This window comes from Alosa pseudoharengus, unplaced genomic scaffold (genome assembly GCF_046254945.1).
Source record: "Alosa pseudoharengus isolate Yale_2024_CS ecotype anadromous, Long Island Sound unplaced genomic scaffold, YU_APseudo_1.1 YU_APseudo_1.1_scf_1, whole genome shotgun sequence".
Classification (NCBI taxonomy): Eukaryota; Metazoa; Chordata; class Actinopteri; order Clupeiformes; family Clupeidae; genus Alosa; species Alosa pseudoharengus.
In genome coordinates, this window is record NW_027468564.1 from 54852660 (window position 1) to 54866254 (window position 13595).

General features: G+C 47.9%; 1 protein-coding gene across 4 annotated transcripts in view; it reads left to right on the top strand.

Annotated features, from left to right (window-relative positions):
• The window catches only part of add3a (adducin 3 (gamma) a), a 105323-nt gene that overhangs the window by 76165 nt on the left and 15563 nt on the right, over nt 1-13595 (top strand). For all 4 annotated transcript variants that reach the window (XM_076293304.1, XM_076293297.1, XM_076293296.1 and 1 more), the window contains 7 exons: nt 2636-2774; nt 4630-4781; nt 5276-5356; nt 9510-9659; nt 9937-10080; nt 10351-10449; nt 11934-12107. In XM_076293304.1, coding sequence (XP_076149419.1) covers nt 2636-2774; nt 4630-4781; nt 5276-5356; nt 9510-9659; nt 9937-10080; nt 10351-10449; nt 11934-12107 — 939 coding nt within the window. The remainder of the gene's footprint in view (nt 1-2635; nt 2775-4629; nt 4782-5275; nt 5357-9509; nt 9660-9936; nt 10081-10350; nt 10450-11933; nt 12108-13595) is intronic.

Sequence of the window (13595 nt, forward strand, 5' to 3'; positions counted from 1 at the left end):
AGAGAGAGAGAGAGAGAGAGAGAGAGAGAGAGAGAGAGAGAGAGAGAGAGAGAGAGAGAGAGAGCGTGCATGGATGAGAACACCTCAACAGAGTGAATGAAGGTATAAAAAGCAGGGTTTGGGTATGGCTTGATAAAGCAGGTTCCGGGGTGGGTGTGAACTTGAAGAGCAAAGAAACCCGACATGGTAGCAACAATCTCATACATGCCAAAACTATGCATTGAAATTGTTATTTTTAGCTATCGCAAAATTGGCACCATTCACCGGAGACTGGAAACACCCTGATGCGAGTGCTGTTTTTGCTTCATGCTCTGACGCCAGACCTATATGGAAGGGAGCCACGTACGCAGGCAGCCATTCAGCTTTTATGAAGCATAAACGGTCGCTTACAATGCCAACACAAGTATCACCCTATTGTAGAAATGTTGCCAAAGATAGACAAGAGGAGGTGTAGTTGTTTGGTTGTGTAAACTCTCTGAGGCTGTTTAATGCCACCGTTCATTGCGTCAGAGCTTGTTGTAGTTTTCCTCTTGTTTCCTGTGTGTGTACATATTTGTTACAGAACAAAGCATTGCACACTAATGCTCGTGGTTCAGATCAGGGAAGAATGATGTTGAAATGCTTGGACTTGTTCTCTCAACTTGGATGACAACATGGATAGTGATTGCAGGGTGTTTTTTATTTTTATTTATTTATTTATTTATTTATTTATTTATTTATTTATTTATTGATTGATTGATTGGTCATGTTGCTGATAAAATAGCATGCTATATGAGAATTCATGATTGTAACACCTTGTAATTGTGTCATTGTGACTGAGAGCCTGTGTTCTACAGAAAGACCCTGCAATTAAAGGTTGTCTAGTCTATATCTGTAGGCACCTTCCCATTTCCCCCTGAGGAGTGTTGTTAGATGTGTTCTGTGACCCAGTTTCAACCCCTTTGTGCCACCGAGCTCTCGCTCTGTGATCTGATGCCGCCACAACACATTGTGTCATCTCAAAGACAGAGGCTCGTCCAACGGACACACACTGTTTACTTTAAAAAAGAACTGTCGCCGCGGCGACGATCACCTGTGCCAGCACCTGGCCTGCTTCTGCTCACGTGGTCTCGTTGTGCAGCCCTACCCGTGTTGGAGTGTGTGTGGTTGTGGCGGATGTTTACTACAGACTAAATCTCAATGGCAGACTGTGACCCGGTGCTCTGTGTGTCGCTGCTCTGTTCTTATCGTCTGGCTTGGGTGACTCCTGAGGTCCCGTGCGCAAGGCCTCTTACTGGACCGCTGAGTGTCTTTAACCCGTGAGAAACTCTTTTAGGACAGAGCATTAGCTTGAGCGTTTTTCTTCCAAAGCGACTAAGGGTTGTGAATACATGGTTTGTAATTATGAATAAGAAGTTTAAAAAGTTAAAGTAGTTATCAACATGTCATATTTTTTCGTTAGATTGGTCAGTGCTGTCGATGTCGTGCTATTTGTTAAGTTAAAAACACCAGATGTTTGTCTGATCTCTTGAGTCCAGCTGCTTTTACTGTTGCATGACCACCAACCCCATTTCCCGATTGCCTCTTTGATTTGGTGGGAGAAGTTTACGTTAAAGCATTAACCAAACACTGTGATTGACAGCATTCAAGCATTACCCTCTGTGCTGCCTTTGACCGAGATCAGAAGGTTCAGCCATATCAGTTGATGCAGTACTCCGTAATCAGGATGCACTTTGAGTCGGAGTTTCCACTAGAGATTCGAAACTCTCTGCTGCTATTGTGGCCATCTGTGCATTAACCGACGAGTCGGCATAACAAAAATGTCCATCCCATTCCAGGTCCTGTTTGTTCGGCCGGTGTTTTGACAGAGCTGTTGGGACGCGAGAGGACGTCACTGGTGGGATTCTTAGCGCGTGAGGGAATGGGTGCAGCGTGGCGCGTGTTGTCTCAGCTGGGCACATCACAATTGGAAATATTTTATGGCCCACAATGCCTGAGGTTTGGGCCAAAAAAAGCCTTCAGGGAAACTAAGGAAGATATTAAGTGAGCTATGTGAAGTCAGTTGGTTAGTGGAATGTCTGCCACAGCCTTTGTAAAACGTTTCAGGGATACCCCAAACGCTATAAAACAGATGTTTCCCAAAACCACAAGGAGAAATCGGAGTTGTTATTGGTGTTGTTGAGCCGAAGTGAGTTGATCTGTTGTGGTGTAAGTGTAGCCTGGAGTACGAGGAAACTTTAGATGAGAACCCATCCTGAGCTGCTCCTGGCCCAGTGTGTGTGTGGTCAACATTCCGACCATCCACAGGCACTGGGTCACCAGACTGCGCCTCTGGCTTACTGCAGGTGTGTGTGTGTGTGTGTGTGTGTGTGTGCGCTTGTTTGTGTGTCACAGCACACTGAGCCTCCGGTAATCAGCACAGGGGACCTGCTGCCGGGATTAGTGTGGCTTGTGTGACATAGTAGCTCAGGAGTCCAGCCTAGAAATGTGTGTGTGTGTCTATACCCACGTGCATGTTTGTCATGTCCAGGTCGCCAAGTCTCTAATCCGCTCCCCTCTCTCTCTCTCTCTCTCTCTCTCTCTCTCTCTCTCTCTCTCTCTCTCTCTCTCTCTCTCTCTCTCTCTCTCTCTCTCTCTCTCTCTCTCTCTCCCTCAGGCCTTTAAAGACGAGCTGGAGGGCCTGATTCAGGAGCAGCAGAATAAGGGAAATAACCCCGCTGGCTTGCTGGCCCTGCGACAGATCGCTGACTTCTTCATGGCCAGCTCCATCGCCGGCTTCTCTACCTCCCCCCTCAGTAAGTACCGGCAGTTGGTACGCCCCATCGTCACGGCTCATCTCCACGGCAGCCAGCCCAGGCTCCACCCTAACCCCAACCCATATGCCATTACTACCTATTAGCACAAAACAAATGAAAATTCCTTAAAATCTGCAGCAAAGTTTTCCCATAGACAGAGAGGTATGCAGACGTACATGCTCATCCAGCCCAGCCAACTCAGGAAAGGCCTGAAATATCTCACCCACCACACCCCACCCCTCCCCTCCCCTCTCCCATCCTCACTCCACTCCACTCTCAGTGCCCTGCCCTTTCTCCTCTCTCCTTCTTTCCCCTCATCTCTCTCTCTCTCTTACAAACCCCACATTCATTCCGTCGCTCCACATGTGAAGTCTGCTCTCCATTCCAGCAGCGGAATGCGGAACTAATTGTGCCCCCCCCCCCACCCCCCACAGCACGACACTCCAAACTCAGAGAAACTCCGCGGCCCCTTTGGCTGTGTGATGTATGTCGGGATCAGGCCTCTTCCCTGGAACTCCTGGGCGGAAAAGAAGTGCTGCGCCCTTTGCCTCTAACGAAGCCCTGTGCTTTATTGTCTCTCTCTTTGGGAATAAGTCACAGTAACTTCATTACTGTCTTTGATAATGGACAGCTAAATATAGAGTTAACGTTATTTGCTCTTCTCCCACTGTTATTAGGGGGGAATCAATCCACGAGTACAGTAAATCACTTGATTAAATTTCATGTGGCAAGTCGTTTAGCAGGTTAAAAAGATAAGCTTCTTTTTGGTAGGGGGTGGCTTTAAAAAAGATCTCCCTGACATTGAACTCATTGCATGGATCTCTGGGGAAATTAGCGATGTCCTTTCAGTGCATTTGGGGGGAAATGGGAAAAACATCTGCATCACTACCCAGTCCATTGCAGTTCGGTGTGCAGGAGCCAGACACACTAACTGGATTTACCCGCAGCCAGTGGATCATTAGGGATGCAGACATTTATCTTCACATTTATAGCCGAGTTCAATACTAGTTCATATACGCCAAATGATTTACAACAAATGTTTTTATTTGATTTGAGTTGGAAACAGCGCAGTGAAAAGCACTTCCTGAAAGGAAGCTTTTATGAAAATTGCATGAAAACATGCGTTTTGGTGCAATACCTTTTGTGTCAAACTCTCATTCAACCCTGTAATATGATTCTGGACTTTCATAGGACTTTATACCCACCCTTAACACGCGCGCGCACACACACACACACACACACACACACACACACACACACACACACACGTACACACTTGAATAGCAAGGAAAGCTGGACAAACAATTCTCTGAGCCCTGACATACCATTCCGCAAGTCTCTTGGAAACGGCACGAAATAAATATAAATGGCCAATAACATTGTTACCATGACATGACTCACTGATAAGACTGTGGCATCTAAAATAATGTCTTCATTGTGTTGAAACATGCCACAAATGCTTCTGAAACTTTGTTTCATTTCCTGTGGTTAAGGAATGTGCTATCTGCAATCAAACCACAATAGGAATTCCAGAGCCTATGCTCATCCAAAGCTCATCCTTTTCTTTGATAAGAAAGCTCCAGCTCAAGGAATTTCCCCTTTTTGACCTTTTTTTTTATTTTTTTTTAAAGTTAACCCTGCAACGTCTTCAAGACCAAAGCACGCATCAGTCATTGTTCTTATCCCTCACATGCACAGTGGTTGTAATGAACTGTAATGTCTGCTCCCTGTCTGCTCTTTTTAGTGCGGTCATTCTGACACTGTGTGGCCCACCACCATTATGTATTTGTTTATTTATTTGTGTGTTTGTTTGTTTGTTTGTTTGTTTGTTTGTTTGTGTGTTCTCTTGCTGCAGGTCTGGCTATGGTCACTCCCATCAACGACATGTTTGGGACGGAGTCCACCACACTGGTGAAGGGGGAGAAGCAGACCCGCTGTAAGCTGGCCAGCCTCTACCGGCTGGTGGACCTCTTCAGCTGGGCCCACTTCCCCAGCTCCTTCGTCACAGTGAGTCTCAGCCAACCTTGTCCACACAAACCTCCCATCACCTGCCCAAACCTCCCAAAACACTCCCAGAACTTGCCCAAACCTCCCAGAACCTCCTACAACCTGCCCAAACCTCCCAGATCCTGCCCAAACCTCCCAGATCCTGCCCAAACCTCTTCCGCACACATGTACCTGTGCAAGCAGTGGAGCAATAGCAACAGTATGTGGCTATGCTAACTTAAGGTGTCTCCATTTGACCACCTTTGTGAAGTAAATGCTACCAAGACTTTAAGATATTCTATATCTATCTATATCTATATAGAGGTCAATTTTGGGCAGCACAGAGTGCACAGACTGTTATGTGGGTGGTGTCCTGTGTTGCCGTCAGTTAAAAGAGGTTGGGGATGGACTGCTGAGTCATATGTCTCATGACACTGTTGATTTGTTATGCTTTTGTTGCTGGTTTAATGATATTCTGTTGCGGTTTTGTTTTTGTTTTTCCTGCTGTGCCAAAGGTGCGGGTGAGCAAAGAACAAGACCACATTCTCATCATCCCCAGGGGACTGTCCTTCGCTGAGGCCTCTGCGTCCAATCTGGTAAGTGTGTGTGTGTGTGTGTGTGTGTGTGTGTGTGTGTGTGTGGTGGAGAGAGAGACCTGGCATTTGCTATATGGCAGATTTCTACCTCCACCACCCACTGTGGTGGTTAGATCTGGAATAGACTGAATGGCATCTATTGAGGTTTGGTTCACCCTCTCATTGGTAAGACAGCTGTGTAACCATGGTTATCTGCTGGGCATGAGTGGAGTCTCTGTCCTCACCGTCAGCCTGCCTGAACTGTCCTTCTCTTTGGAACACAAAACAAGCCCACGCTCACTCATCTGCTTGGATTTCCCCCTGGTGTACATGTAGCCTTAACTGACAGAATTCCTCTGTTGCTGTTGGGGGTTGTTGCTGCTGCTGCTGCTGTTGCTATTCCAACCGCCCATGCAAATGGGTGCTGCTGTCACTACCGCTTGAGGCAACAGAGTAATGAAGGAGAGAGACAGTCAGGTGTTATTGTTTCTCTCTCTCTTTCTCTCTCTCCCAGTCTCACACACTCCTTCTCTCATATTTCTTTTTCTTTGTGCCTCTCTTTCTCTCTCTCTCTCTCTCCCACATGAATGAACTATGTGGAATGTTGCTGCCTGCTCTTAGCTGTTCATTCACCTCAGTAAAATGAAAGCCTTGTCTTCTCTCAATAAGAGTGTTTCTATGTCACCTCCACTAAACTTTGGACCAACTGTTTTTTTTTGTTTTGTTTTTTTTGCATGTTTTGTTTGCATGCTTTTTTTGGCCTGGCATCCCCCAGTGATGTATACGCTCCCAGGACACTAAGGCCAAGCTCCCTCCTGCATATGGGCTGTCTTTTAAAAAGTCAAAGGTCGCTGCATTCTAGGAATGTTCTGGGGTGTTTATTTTATGACCGTTGCCCTTGCAGCACCTGCCGCTGTCAGGTGCACTGCTGTGGTGGTGCACATACCTGAGCGGTTGAGCTCAGGTGACGGGTGAGAGCCGACATCACCTGTGGTGATTTCCCGTCTGCACGAGTGCAGCTCCCGCTACCCGGCGGGAATGAGCCCCTCTGTTCACAGCAGTTTGGCTCCGCTTTTTCCATTTTTTTCCTTTTTTTAAAAAAAAAAGTAACGCACCAAACCCCTGCTGCTTTTTTTTTATGGCTGAGGCTGTGCTAGTCTTGTTATTCTGGGTAGATTTCTTTTTTTTTCTTTATGGAAATGGCTTTCGCCGTTTCTGCTGTGAAAAACACTTGGAGTTGCTGGAAGTAGACAAAGTACTCACTGATGGCAGACCGTGTTTCAAGACCAAAGCAAAAATGCATTTCTAGCCAAAAAAAAAATAGGCCTTTTTTTCTATTTTAGAGGCCACAGTCTTTTGTTGTAGTGAGTTTTTATGGATTTGAACCCAAGTGCTCTTTCTGGAGACTGTTCTGACCCCAGTTCAGCTGAAGGAAGTCGTCCAGGAGCCTGAGCGTTTGAATGCTGCATGTGGAAGGTCACTTCAGGGTCTGGCTACAGCCCTTGGGTGGCCGTGTCTGGTGACACACGCAGTCTGTCTGCCTGTAAGGTGAGGGAAAGGACTCTGGCAGGAAGCAGACGTCTGAAAAGGCCACCGTCTTTCTCTCTCTCTCTCTCTCTCTCTCCTTATTTCCCCCTCATTCACTCAATCTCTCTTTTTCTTTCTCCCTCTCCTCCCCCACCCGCCCCTTACTACTTTCATTTTCTCTCGGCCTCCTTTCTCTCCCTCCCTCCCCCTCTCGCTCCTTTTCTGTCCTCGGCCAAAAACAAAAGAAGTCACTTTCCTCCCGTGCTAAAGCCCCCTACAACAGGGAGATTAGTTTTTAATCATACTTTTTGGAGCGGTTTTAAGAACTGATCCTTTATTGGTCTTCATCCACTACAGTAGAATTGGCTCCCCTTATGAACCCTCCATTGAGCGCTGCACTCCAGTGGAGATTTAGACAACTTTGGGACTTTTTGTTTTGATTATAAAAAAGGAGGGAAAATCTGCCGGCTCCAATCAAGGGGTTATAGTTGGTGTGAGATGGTAAAGTTGCTGCGTTTCAATAAATGTTTGAAGTGCAGCTGGAAGCGAGCCGAATTGCCACACCCTGCCGGCGGGGCAGCTTGCGTTACACGACACCTCGTATTTTGGGATGGGGGCTCTTACGGTTGAGGAAGAAAACACAGACCGACACTGTGATTGGCTGGCTCCATGGGGGCTCTCCGAGTTTTGAGGGATTGTTTTTATCTGAATCCACCAATGGGGCGCGCCCGTGAGGAATCTTTCCCACAGTCTGTTGTTTTCTGAATGTCACCTTGGTGCAGCAGTCATCAGTGTTGTATTTCGGCGTCTCGTCACTAGCCGTTTGGGTGTGCATTTTTAGGCCAGGGCTCCACTGTACTCTATTGCATTTAAAGCATGCAGCCCCCGAGCTATTTGGGTCCAGAGTATTGACTGCTCGTATAGACCGTGAGTAGAGTTGAAGGGCAGCATGGGTGGTCGGTTACAGGATCAACATGTGATGTAACTCAGGCATTCTGGCAGCTGCTCGTGTGTGTGTGTGTGTGTGTGTTGTGAAGCAGAGAACAGATGGATGCAAAATTAAACATGCCTCACTAGGACCGTTCACTTTTCCACTAGTTGGATGTCTATTGATCTGAGTGTGCTTGACAGCCATATGTGCATGGATTGGGCAAGAAAGTCCGTTTGACTGCGTCACTCCCTATTGGCCATTAAATGGAACCAAACTCGATCAGTGGATATCAGTGAAAGTCCCAGTCCTTGTATTAAATGTGCTTCAGTTGAAATGGATTTCCGTCTGGCCACATGCCAGCTCTGCGTAACCTGAGTGCTCCGCATATGGTTTGCTTTGTGTACAAGGCCCACTATTGAGGGTAGGCTCTTCTAAACACCGCTGAAGTGGCACCACTTGAAATGGTTTTAAGACTGACTGAGACTGCCATTTCTCATTCTCATTCATTTCTTTATTCTTGTTTACAGACATTTTGTTTTAGCATGAGTGAGTGGTTTAGCAGTCCGTTGCAGAGGCATCAGTCATGCTGATTTGATCAGGGACAATGCCTCAGGATGTTATCGTTTTATGGCATCGTTAGGCATTTTCTAATTTCCCCCTTTAGGCCGCTCCCTTAACGCCTTGAATGTCTCGGGCCGCACCTCAATTAATTACTGCAAATTGATCTGCGGAGGACATTGGTGTGTCTGATCCAGCCTCCCGTGCCTCGGGACCTAATATCAAATGAACGGAGAAAAAGATATGATGCACAAAACTCAAATGAGTCGGCCATTTGGAGGAGGATAGTTTCCACTGTCTCTCTGTGTGTGTGTGTGTGTGTGTGTGTGTGTGTGTGTGTGTGTGTGTGTGTGTGTGTGTGTGTGTGTGTGTGTGTGTGTGTGTGTGTGTGTGTGTGTGTGTGTGTGTGTGTGTGTGTGTGTGTGTGTGTGTGTGTGTGTGTGTGTTCCCTCCTCTTTTCCACTGGCTTGAGCTTCCCAGGCGGCCGATGACAGGTTTCTGGTTGTGCTGTTATCCACATCAGCGTCTGCTCCCCAGGCAGGCCGGCCCACTCCCACACACACACCATGCCACCGCCTCACTCATTGGTCAAGAATTCCTCATCCGGGCCCATTCTATAATCCGATTGGCCAGTTCTGTTCCCATTTCCAGTAATAAAACGACTCATTCCTCACCACATGATGTCACCAGTTAACAGCACTGATTCTAGTTTAATGTTGTTATCCACCACTGGTTGCCTGGCATTCACTGCTCCGGCCGCCAACATGCAGCCTGTTGCCACTGCTAAGCACTTGTCCACAGCCTACACATACTGCCCGTCATGGAATCGGAGTTGGATTTGAAGTTCTAAGGAAATTAGTGGGTTGTTGTTATTTTTGGGCATTTTTTTCTTTTCTTTGTAAATATGATGACAAGAGGCAGACTTACATTCTTGCATATCTGCTTCTCTTAGTTCTTCTCATTTATGGGGGACAAAAAGGGGTAACTACCGTATTCATAATAAGCACAACAAAAGTAGTTCAGATGTGGCTACGTGGAAACCTTCCTTGATATGGGAATAGGGCAGCCCTGTGCATGCTGCACTGGGTAGAAGTAGGAGCCCTCAGGTGTTCTAGACAGCATCCGTGTCTCCCCTCATGCCTGACCGTCTCCCTCCAGGTGAAGGTGAACATCATTGGGGACGTGGTGGATCAGGGCTCCACCAACCTGCGCATCGACCACGCCGGCTTCAGCCCCCACGCTGCCATCTACTCCATGCGGCCCGACGTCCGGTGCATCATCCACATTCACACTCCAGCCACTGCAGCAGTGAGTACACACACACACCAACACAAGGCATGATGGGAAATGTAGTGCACGTCTTGTCGAGTCAGCACTGCCGCCAGCTGGTGGTCTGCAAGACGTGCCAAAACAGACTTTTCTAAACTACAAAAACTCAAATGATAAAATTGTTACGCACATGCTTATTCAGTTTTGCCTAACGAAACGTTATACACGTCTTATTTTTTCCGCAACTCCAACTTCTCCATCTGTAAGGTCACTTTGACTGTCTGAGAGTAACCTCCCTCTCTGCTGCCCCCCGCAGGTCTCTTCCATGAAGTGTGGGATTCTGCCCATCTCCCAGGAGTCTCTGATCCTGGGCGACATCGCCTACTACAACTACCAGGGCAGCCTTGACGACCAGGAGGAGCGCGTGGAGCTCCAGAAGGCCCTCGGCCCCTCAACCAAGGTCTGTCTGTCTGTCTGTCTGTCTGTCTGTCTGTCTGTCTGTCTGTCTGTCAGCACACACACCATGTCACTGCTCTCAAGTGCAAATAGATCTGCATGACCTGGCAAGCCATTACCTTTGCACACTTAAATGCATAGATTTCTTTGTTTTAAGCAAGAGGTGTGTTGTATAGATGTGTTGGGGTAATGACGAACCGTTCAGATCCTTCAGACCACTCACAGTTTGTGTGTGTGTGTGCGTGTGTGCGTGTGTGCGTGTGTGCGTGTGCAGGTGCTGGTCCTGAGGAACCATGGAGTAGTGGCGCTGGGAGAGACTATTGAAGAGGCCTTTCACTACATCTACACTGCCCAGTTTGCATGTGAAATCCAGGTAAGGACCTCACACTGCATGGGCTACACACAGACAAGCTCTCCCACACTATGTCAGGACAAGCAGTCAGTGGATGTGGCCAAGACATGACACACATGAGCCCATGTCCACATGCAGGACAGATTGACATAGACACTGACACCCTCTCCCTTCATATTTGATGACTACCTTGTATGCCAAGTCTAGATGAGGCACCCATGATTACTTAATACATACAAGTTAATCACACACAAATGCATCCGCATAGTCACATGCTCATGCACAGGTTAGTGGTACATACATACATACATACATACATGCATGCATACATACATGCATACAGGCTGAATATTGCAACACGACCACACGCACCACACATCCTCCTCGTACATGTGCATACAAAACACACACACACACTGCTTACACCGGCTCATCACTTTGTTTCCCCTCATCCAGCAAACAGGCAGGCCAGGCCCTCGGCTTTCTCTTCCTATTCCCCCGGTACAGTTCATGTGGAGCGTGTTTATGTTTCTGTTTTCATCACTCTTGGCTCAGAGCAGAGAGAGAGCTTTATATAATCTGTTTGTTTTCTATGCCAGCCTCTCCTCCAGCTGTTTCCCCCCACACACACACACACTCTCCACACTGCTCCACTCCTCCCTCCATCCTCCTCCCTCCCTCCATCCTCTCCTCCTCCTCCTTCTCTCCCTCCTCTCTTTACAACCTCATAAAACATGCCTGGTCCCCCCACCCCCCAACCAATCCCCGTTTTCAGCGCTCATAATAGCATTGCCAAAACATCATTCTCAGGATTATCTTGGGCTCTGCCTTTAGAACATGCGCCGGGAGACTTCTTGCCGGGACTTTTAATTAGGCGAGCTTGACCGGTGAACAGAATAGGAAGTGTGTCATGCAGGGAAGAGACGGTCCACGACTCCCTCTCTGTCTGTCTGTCTGTCTGTCTGTCTGTCTGTCTGTCTGTCTGTCTGTCTGACTGCTCGGCTGCCTGCTTGTTCAGCGCATCCTGCCCTGTCGCCGGGGTGGATAGAGTGTGGGAGAAATGAAAGCCCTCCGCCCCCCTCTCATGTAATAGGAGCACAAAATCCCAGTTTGACTCGGAGCCAGGGTGCAAACAAAACATTAATCCACGCGGCAAAGCCACTAGTCCGCAGTTCCCCCACACTGCTAAAAATAAACACCCCCCGCTGCCTCCACGCTTGACTTATGGAAAAATGTCTGTGAGCCGCGATCCCATTATTCCCGCTGGGGATGACCAGTGCAGAGGTCTGTGTGTGTGTGTGCTCTGTTTTTGTTCATTTTTATGCACTGTTTATAGATGTGCACTGTTTTTACATTCTGTTCACATTAGCCCCATGTTTTGTTCCATGAGTGACATGGCCCGGTCACATTCTCCTCCTGTTCGCTCACCCACCTCCTCCCTTCCTTTCCCTCACGTTTACCCTCCCTGGAACATGAATGACAAATGTATTTGTTCCTCCCTGCAGGTGAATGCGATCTCATGTGCGGGCAGCCCGGACAACCTGATCGTGCTGGACCTGGAGAAGTACAAGGCGCGCACGCACGGAGTGGCCGAGGCCGGGGTCAACATGGGCAGCCAGCACAAGTGGAAGGTGGGCGAGCTCGAGTTTGAGTCGCTCATGCGCATGCTGGACAACCTGGTGAGTGGAACCTTTCTACACACACAACACACACACACACACGCGCTCTCTCTCTCTCTCTCTCTCTCTCTCTCTCTCACATACACACAACCTTATGTATACCCATTCAAACATTCGTAGTCATGGACACCTACACAAATATGTGCATGACGGCAATTATATATAAAGATGGTCCTGTTGAGCTAGACTTTGTTCAAGCTCACAAAATGCCCATCTATCAAATAGTGTCAATATGAGTAAAAATAGACTAGTCAGCAGGGCTTTTGATATATGTGTGCATAGATACATCAGCATCTCATGTCAACACTCACATTTGTAAATATAAGCTTACAGTGCTCCAACAAGAAGCGTGAAAACTGAATACTCTTTAACACCCTCCTAAGCGGACTGGCATTTGGATTTTTAAATGGCCTACAGCAATGTCAACCTAACCCTGCCCATCAAAACATTCATGCCCTTATCCACCAACTGCCTGTACTGTCACACGCATTTCAAGTACAGACACACACAGACTCATACTGACACACACACTCATACTGACACACACACACACACATACACACACACATGCGCTTTTGCTGTTGGCAGTGTTGTTAACTGGCGTGACCTGTTGTATAAGCCAGTCGATGGATGCGGCTCTCGTCCTGTATGCGGTCAGCGGTCCCACCTCCCCTCGTCCTCTCTCACTTCCTCTGCCCCGTTCCTCTGCCCCTCTGTCACTGAGTGGTGTTTAACACCCTTTACACGTGCTCACTCACACTAGACTGTGTGTGTGTGTGTGTGTGTGTGTGTGTGTGTGAGAGGGAGAGAGAAAGAGAGAGATAGGGATGTGTCCACAGCAGCACTTTGAGAACCAGTGCCAGATGTTATGGACAGCCCCTGTGCTTTGAGAGAGGTCAGCCGCCGTGCTTGATTGACTGGAAAACTAGCAGCATCTGTCAGGAATATCTCACTTGAGCCCTTACATTCAGTACTCTCTCTCTCTCTCTCTCTCTCTCTCTCTCTCTCTCTCTCCCCCCCCCCCCCCCCCCCCCCACCCCCACCCACTGTCCAAGCTGACTTAGTTCTTAGGGAGCACTAATTGGTGCCGACTCGGGGAAATCCATCTGGCAGGCGTTCAGCTGATTGCCCGTTCATAAATCTCTTCCTCCACGTCCTGCCTCCATAGGCGGCTGACGCTCTGGCCTCTCTGTCAGAGAAGAGCGCTGGAACTCCCTCTGGTGTCTGACACGCTCCCCTCTGCTCCTGTGGGCCATCTTAGTAATTAACTGGCTTCCAATGGAGCTTAATGGTACTGTAATTGTCCATGGGGCTTCTTATGGAGTTTAATGGTACTGTAAGTGTCCATGGCCGAGGGCTGATGTGCTGTTACAGGCCATTTGATGAGCATCATTACAGAAGGCTTTTGAATGAATGAATGAATGTCAGTACAGTACCTATTGTTTAACAATGTCAGTTTGTTGGAGCTGAAGTCGATTTTATTTATGA